General features: G+C 44.4%; 2 protein-coding genes across 2 annotated transcripts in view; both read right to left on the bottom strand.

Moving 5' to 3' along the window:
* cfap53 (cilia and flagella associated protein 53) overlaps window positions 1-1,440 on the bottom strand; it is a 5,323-nt gene extending 3,883 nt beyond the window's left edge. Inside the window, exons 1-3 of the mRNA XM_060049719.1 lie at window positions 1,275-1,440; window positions 548-777; window positions 23-196 (exon numbers count right to left, since the gene is read on the bottom strand). Coding sequence (XP_059905702.1) covers window positions 23-196; window positions 548-777; window positions 1,275-1,346 — 476 coding nt within the window. The 5' untranslated portion in view covers window positions 1,347-1,440. The remainder of the gene's footprint in view (window positions 1-22; window positions 197-547; window positions 778-1,274) is intronic.
* Window positions 1,441-3,531: 2,091 nt separating this feature from the next.
* The window catches only part of LOC132455760 (thrombospondin-4-B-like), a 17,315-nt gene continuing 13,346 nt past the window's right edge, over window positions 3,532-7,500 (bottom strand). The window contains 7 exon segments of the mRNA XM_060049720.1: window positions 3,532-4,542; window positions 4,762-4,901; window positions 5,481-5,653; window positions 5,986-6,182; window positions 6,577-6,625; window positions 6,772-6,950; window positions 7,371-7,500. The exon segment at window positions 7,371-7,500 is cut by the window's right edge and continues 64 nt beyond it. Of these exon segments, the coding sequence (XP_059905703.1) occupies window positions 4,487-4,542; window positions 4,762-4,901; window positions 5,481-5,653; window positions 5,986-6,182; window positions 6,577-6,625; window positions 6,772-6,950; window positions 7,371-7,500 (924 nt within the window). The 3' untranslated portion in view covers window positions 3,532-4,486.

Consider the following 7,500-nt stretch of genomic DNA (forward strand, 5'->3'; position numbering starts at 1 on the left):
CAAGGACAAGCCAACCTCCTACCTGAACTGTTGGTCCAGCTTGTCGGCGACCAGCTGCTGTCTCTCGCTCTCTCTCCTCTCCCTCAGAGTCCTGGCCCTTTCCTTCATCCTCGCCTGTCTCTCCGGCACTGTCTCCGTCTTATTCTCCATCTCCTCCAGCTGCTCCTTCTCCTCCTCCTCAAACAGACTACGCAACCTACACAAAATAACCCACAGACGATTGCTCTTAAGGGCTGATTATGGTTCCATGTCGTCGACACACAACGCAATGACCACGCAGACGCTTCGACGCAGTCGTGAACCTGTTTTGGTTCTGCGTCGGGTTTCAGTGAGCGGACCAATCACAGCCCTTGATGCTGCGTCGCCTAATTGTTAGGAGGCGCACGTCAGGCCCTTGCGGAGGACGCTAGGAGGGTCTGCAAGGACGTAATGGGTCCGTAAACCCCCGTGCGCTGCGTCGACGAGGTACCATAATGAGCACTTTAGAATGACATGGATACAAAGGAAAAGGCCCTAAAAGCTACCCTAAAAGCTAAAATCGACCCACCGTTCTCTCCTCTCTTCTATGCTGGTCTGATACTGGGTCATGGCGTCCTGGACGTGTCTTTCGATGGTCCCGGAGATGATGCGGCGATCGGTGTTCTTCTGCCAGGTGGTTCTCATGTCCCATGTCTCCTGGTACTTGGTGAACTCCAGCACCTTGTGCCTGGCCTCCTCCTTCTTCCTCCTCTCCAGGATCAGGTGGTCCGCGGGCCTCGTCAGGGTGGGCCGGGCCCTCTGTGTGTGAAATAAAAGACAGAGGTGGTCAAGAGTTTTTTTAGGCTTTCGATCTGGTTTTCATTAGCAGTGGTAGCAGGCGTGTTAATGTAAAAATGTGTATCCATGTAATTGTATTTATGGTTGAATTGTATTTATATATTTTTTAACTTGTTTACTTTATTTACAATTATTAATGATTGTGCATGTAACCAAAGGCGATAGGCTTTTGGTCTACATTATTTTTCCAAGTAGGCTATAATCAGAGGAAAGTAGCAATAAATTATTCGATTTTACGAGCATAATGGAGGCCTATGGGACAAATAAATTGCGTTGAAGTTAGAGGCAGTTAGTTGTATGATGTTTACTGACCTAGTTGGTGGCTAGGATATTAAGTGATTATCATTTAAATGAATACAAAACTACCAATAGTGATTAGACTAGGCCTACTATTTTTAATACTGACCGACGTTTTAACAAGAGTGAATCGTATGACAACCTGACACCTGGGAACTCACCAAAGCAGTGGAATGAGGCGTGGGTCCATTGAATTCCCGACATTGAGGCTTATATCCCTGATTTACAATCATTGTCAAACAAAACGTGTTTGTTTTGTGCGTTGTATGCTGCGGCCACAGATAACTCGCAGCCTCCTTGATCTCATAATGTTGACATAATGCTATGGTAACCTAACACAGAATTCTGTGTGAGTAGCCATCAGCGACCTCTAGCGGTATGTTCAATATATTCCTCATTTAAAAGTAAGCATACAACTTTTATTCAACAAAAAAAAACAAGGACAGAAATCTTCAAAGATTAAATTAAATCCGCAAAATACAATCAATGTTTAAACTGGACTACAGCTGAAACGGGTGTTGATACACAAGACAAATTCGATGCCTATTGGTTAATTTCCATGGTATTCTCGAGAGCTGTTTTATTCATTATAATAAGGCAGATTAACAGGGTTTCTGTTACTGGAGATTCTCTCCAGTGTTGCTGATGTTGATGCTGTTGATTGGCCTACATAGTGGGCGACATTGTGTATAAAGGGTGGGTGTGTGTGTACATGTGTGTGTGTGTGTGTGTGTGTGTGTGTGTGTGTGTGTGTGTGTGTGTGTGTGTGTGTGTGTGTGTACCGAAACCCACCACCTCGGTGGTGGGTTTCGGTACTCGAATGTAAAACACCTGTGGGACGTCCACAATTTCTTCTTGACTACCATTCTTTTCCGTGTGATGGATTGTAAGGCCATGATCCTCCTTGATTAAGTCTGCCTCTCATGGGCTTTTATACTCTCTGTCTCCTTGGCAACAGCTGTAGGCTACTTCTTGGTTACTTGTCTGGTTGCCAGCAGCTGAGCTCAGCCAGAAGCAAATACAGATTGATGTTTTCTATGCTATTAAAATCTACAAATAATGCCTCACAGCCTCCCATTTATATGCACATTTTACAACCAGCTGGTTTGGGGCAGACAAGCACGCCTGGAAGTATAAATCTGCCTTTAAAGGTCTTGGGTTCGATCCATAACGTCTGCAAGCATCCAGATGCCCCTACCCCCATCCTCAATGACATGGATCTAAAAGGATTTGGAAATAAATCAAACAATTATATATTATGTTTATAAATAAATAGTAACATCATAATGATGTTTTAAGCACGGTTTAAATAAACACATAAATACAATTAAATAGAACACCTTTTTAAAAAGTTGGCCTTCAGAGTTACACGATGTTTTTGCGCCAACTACTCTGTAATCAATTTCTTATAAACCATCGCCGCCTAATCTACTCCGGTCTCTGTCTTGATGCGGATCAGGCGAAGGAGGGAGCTATGATCCAACCACCGAACCTTATTTGAAGAAATCTCCCCCCGGGCGGAAGAACGCAACAGAAAGGGCCCTAAACTACGATGACCCAACCATTTGAAAACACCTGTGATTGGTCGGCTCTGCAAGGCCATCCCTGATGATGACACCATGAAATAAAACAAACGGTAACGCTATATTGGTTTATTATGACAATGTATTTAGTGCACGTTTTTGTGGTACATAGCGTTAAAGAACATTAGGTCAAATTGGAAGATTTGTAAGTCGCCCTTTTGCTTTAATAAGTTGCACAAGCGCTTTAGTAGGTCGTATGCGCGCATTAAGTAAATCACTCTCGCGCTTTAGTAAGTCGAATCTCACGCACGCGTTAAGTAAAGCGCGCGTGCCAGCTATAAAACGCATAAAAAAATTACACCCATGTCACCTCCCGGTCTCCGTTAGTGGGCCATGTGCTCAATCAAGAATGTGTGACTCATTCAGCAATATATAGTGACTTAACAGGCATGCATAAACATGAAAGCCTTCGAGATTTCCCCTTTAATGGGTTTTGGCAACAGACTAGGCTGCTTCCAGGCGGCCATTTAATTCATGCCCTCAATGTGCCAAATATGGTAAAGAAATTTCTTGTGTTTTCAGCATCTGGATGTCTGTTCAATTCTCTAGTTTAATTGGTGCTACATGTCCCTATTTTTCATGATATGGCTTTGACTCTGCTTAATCTTCCCCCCACAGCAGAATTCTCTGAAATATGAAAAATAATGAGGATTATCTTTCTTTTCAAATGAAAACTTTTTTTTGGTGCAAATGTCTAATTTATTATGCTGCTTCTAAGTAACATCAATATTTTGAGTAGGCATTTTTTATATAATATAGTATATTATTTTATATAATATATACGTTTTGCATAATCGTACACAAAAAATGTTTGACAAGAGATGATGGCCAAACATTTCTCTCAGGAGTTTTATTTAAAAATCAATTAGCATAACATTATCACAAAAAATCGACCTGACCATCAAGTTCTCGATCTAGAATTAGACCCATGAAGACAAGTAGGTAAAGACTCACCTAGGTGAGCGGCAAAAAATGATTCCTTATAAACATAGTGCCCTTGCCATCAACAAGGGCAAAGATCAACAAACGTAAGCAAGGGTAAAAAAACACACACACAATGGCTAAAAACGTAATATGGCCTGCCAAGTGTTCCCATACTGATATGTCAAGTGATGTCACGTTGTACATTCTGATTGTAATTTTAGCCAACAATTCTCTTCTCATAATGGCATTATTTAGGACAAAAGTATTTCTATTAAAGTAGAAAAGTAGTGAAAGAGATCAAGAAGTAGCACATATAGTGGTGTATGTATCGGTCCATTACACAGGACTATCATAATGTCCCGTATAAAAGGTTGTTTTATAGAGACTTATCCCAATACTTAATTTCAGTTTGAGGACAAACACCATTAAGGCAACGTCGTGCCGACATTTTTAAAAATGTCAAAAATGTAGGACATGTAGGATTGGTTTTTATCAGTTTTTGTTTGAAATGTAAATGACAACAGATATTAAGATACATAATGTCCATTGCTCAGTAAACTGATAAGGAGATGATCGAACATAAAAAGAGACAATTAAAAAATAAAACCCACAAACAAACGCACACACACACACACATGTACACACACACCCACAAACACACACACATTCATACACACACACATACACAAACACACACACACACACACACACACACACACACACACACACACACACACACACACACACACACACACACACACACACACACACACACACACACACACACACACACACATAATGAAACACTGTGGGCTGACACAGGTAAACAGTGAATTAGGTGGGGGCCTTGTTTCCTTGTCTCCATACTACAGTGATTCTCCGTGTTGAGTGCCGAACTCTTGGAAGTCCTCTGGGATTGTGTCTGCAGAGTGGAGAAGCGAGGTCATTAAATGGAGCTCATAAAAAATGGATTCATTGCTTGGGGCTTGGGGAGCTTTGAATATTACTAGCCTTGATCCCCTGGTCATTTACATGAAATTGCAATCGAGGACAGTAAAGACCCTGCATAGATATAGCATATTAATGTCCGGCTGGACGGGACCTCTCTGGTGGGGCGACCAGCCGGGAGACCACTCCTCACCATTGCAGCGGTACTTGAGGTTGGACCAGATGATGTTTTCCTGGGAGAAGCAGAATACTCCGAGCCGCCCTCCTCTCATGGTGGTGTCGATGGTGACGCCGGAGTCGGCCACTAACTCAGTTCCCTCGTAGAATCGGGCTCTGGGAGCAGATAGTGAACGGGTTTAGCATGTACGTAAAGTCGTTATGTCTCAGGTCACTTTGAGAGCACAATAACTACCGTCAAATTCCTGATCCCGATTCGGATCACGTTCTGATCCATCATCCGATCAACTGATCATTGGATCAACGAATCAATCCAGTAAGCCACCAATCACCCAGCCAATCAATCATTCCACCAATACGATATTAAATAGATAAATCAAGGATGAAACGATCAACTGGTCAATGGATCAACTGATTAATCCAGCAAGCGCACCATCCACCAATCATTCATTCAACCAATCAGTTATAAAATAATTTAATGAAGGATGCAATCAATAAACAACTCAACCATCTAACCTATCCACCAGTCGACCAATCAACCACTCACACACTGAAACAGACAACCAATCAACCATTCAAACAGTCAACCATTCAACCAATAATTGCTGGAATGATCACGATGTCAGAGCTAGTTTAAATGGGCTTCCTTAACCAGTGTGAGGACACCTCTTGTAGGGGACACAATCATTTCTTCCGGTTGTGTCGGTGCCTCGGGGAGGGGGTGTGGTCTCTCACCGGATGTACCCCACCTGGGGGCGGTGCTGCAGGTACCAGCGGTAGGACACCTTGTCCTTCCAGCCCACGTTCCTGGGGTCCTTCCACAGCAGACGCACCTGGTCGTTGGTGTCCCCCGTGTGCCACAGGGAGTTCCTCAGGTGCTCGCCTGGCCCTGACGTGGACTTCACCGCCTGGGGGTGAGAGAGAGAGAGAGAGAGAGAGAGAGAGAGAGAGAGAGAGAGAGAGAGAGAGAGAGAGAGAGAGAGAGTCAGAGAGAGATAGAAGACATATGATAGTGTATGAATATATATTCAAGATCTTATGATATAATATTATCATATATATGAGGAAGCAGGTATTTTAGCAATGATTCATTCAATCATAAGATAGTTAGAGGGTCTTTATCAATCATAAACGGGACGAGGTTATTTCACGAATCATCATCGATTAAAAAAACACGAATCCCATGACCATCCCTGCATGTGATCATCGATAGTGTTATTGATTGTCTGCATCACAACACCTTCAGCTGGATGCCGGGCTCGGCCACAGCCCTGAAGGGCGTGGCCTGCCAGTACGTCTGCTCCGTCTGCTTCCACATCACCACGTAGAACGACGAGGAGTCCTGGTAGCCGAAGATGAAGCCGGCGTAGTCGTCGTCCGTCACCGTGTTCACGTGGAACGTGCCCTCAAAGTCCACGCCGCTGAACGCGGTGTAGCCTAGACGCCGCAGAAAACAGTCGCCGTCACTGTACGGTATGTTACCGTGAAGCCTAGGTTGGGCCCCTAGGCTGGGCAGCCTAGGGGCCCAATGTCGAAGGGGCCCTGGATTTGCCAGACTATTTTCAATTTCTCTTAAAAAAATAATGTCTGCCCCACTATTGCCCCACTGCCCATGACCAGAATCATTCAAAAAGTAAGCAGCTGATTCTCAGTAGAAGTGCTATTTTAGTCAAAGCTGTCTCAATGCTTCAATATATGGCACTACATTTTTTTATTCTGGGTGATCAGTATGGGGACGTAGAAGCCTAGGGGCCAATGACAGTCCTAATCCACCACTGACTATTGGTCTTGCTTCCGTTACGTTGTTTAGTCTTTAAAGATTAGGGCTTACCAACAGCGAGTCCGGGGTCACTATTCATGGTCTGAACAATCTCCATTCCCTGTATGAGTGTAACAATAAAGAAAGAGGAATTATTGATTGAATTGCCAGAACGGATTTAAACATTCGATGATTCAGTATGTACCTTGAACCATAGCAATGGCTTAGCATGATTATAATGTTAAAGCATGCATCATATAAGCCCACCTGATTCAGGACCACCCAGTTAGGATCGATTTGGGCGTCGCCCTCGGGGTCTAGCACCACCGTCTGATAGGCCCGGAAGTCTGTCAGAGTCACCTCTGCGTTCTCGGGGCAGATGTCGATCCTGTCAATCACCTTGTCCTGGTCAAAGTCAGACTCGCATATGTCGCCCACTCCATCATCTAGAGAGGGGAGGAGGGGTGGGGACTGAGTGAACCAGCAGAGGGCACGGGGACAAATCTAGTCTCTAGGTTCCTGACAGGGTCCATGTTGTGTGTTGTACTGGGATGTTTGGAAGTAGCGATAGGATCTCCCTCTGTTTCTGTATTGCTAAGGTCATTTATTTCGAAGTCTGATTCATCCATGTTCTGTATCTTTGCGTAGTTTTTCCTTGCCTTTTAGAAGTCCAATGGTTAGGGGAATTGTGTAACGTGGGCCTGCGAGACTGCAATGTAGGGTTGTACATACAAAATGGACATGTATTCACTCTTTATGTGTTAATTCACTTCATCTTCGTTCTTTTCCCCCCATCATTCCTCATCGATCCAAGCACAGCGCCGGTAGCGATCGGACGGGATCCGTGTCAAAGGCGGGAGACTCACTGTTGTCGTCTATCTGGTCGGGGTTGGGCACCAGGCGGCAGTTATCCGGCCCCGGCGGCAGGAAGTCGGGCACGCCGTCGTTGTCGTCGTCGTCATCGCACTCGTCCCCGAAGCCGTCCTTGTCCGTGTC

Source organism: Gadus macrocephalus, chromosome 4 (assembly GCF_031168955.1).
Source record: "Gadus macrocephalus chromosome 4, ASM3116895v1".
Taxonomy (NCBI): domain Eukaryota; kingdom Metazoa; phylum Chordata; class Actinopteri; order Gadiformes; family Gadidae; genus Gadus; species Gadus macrocephalus.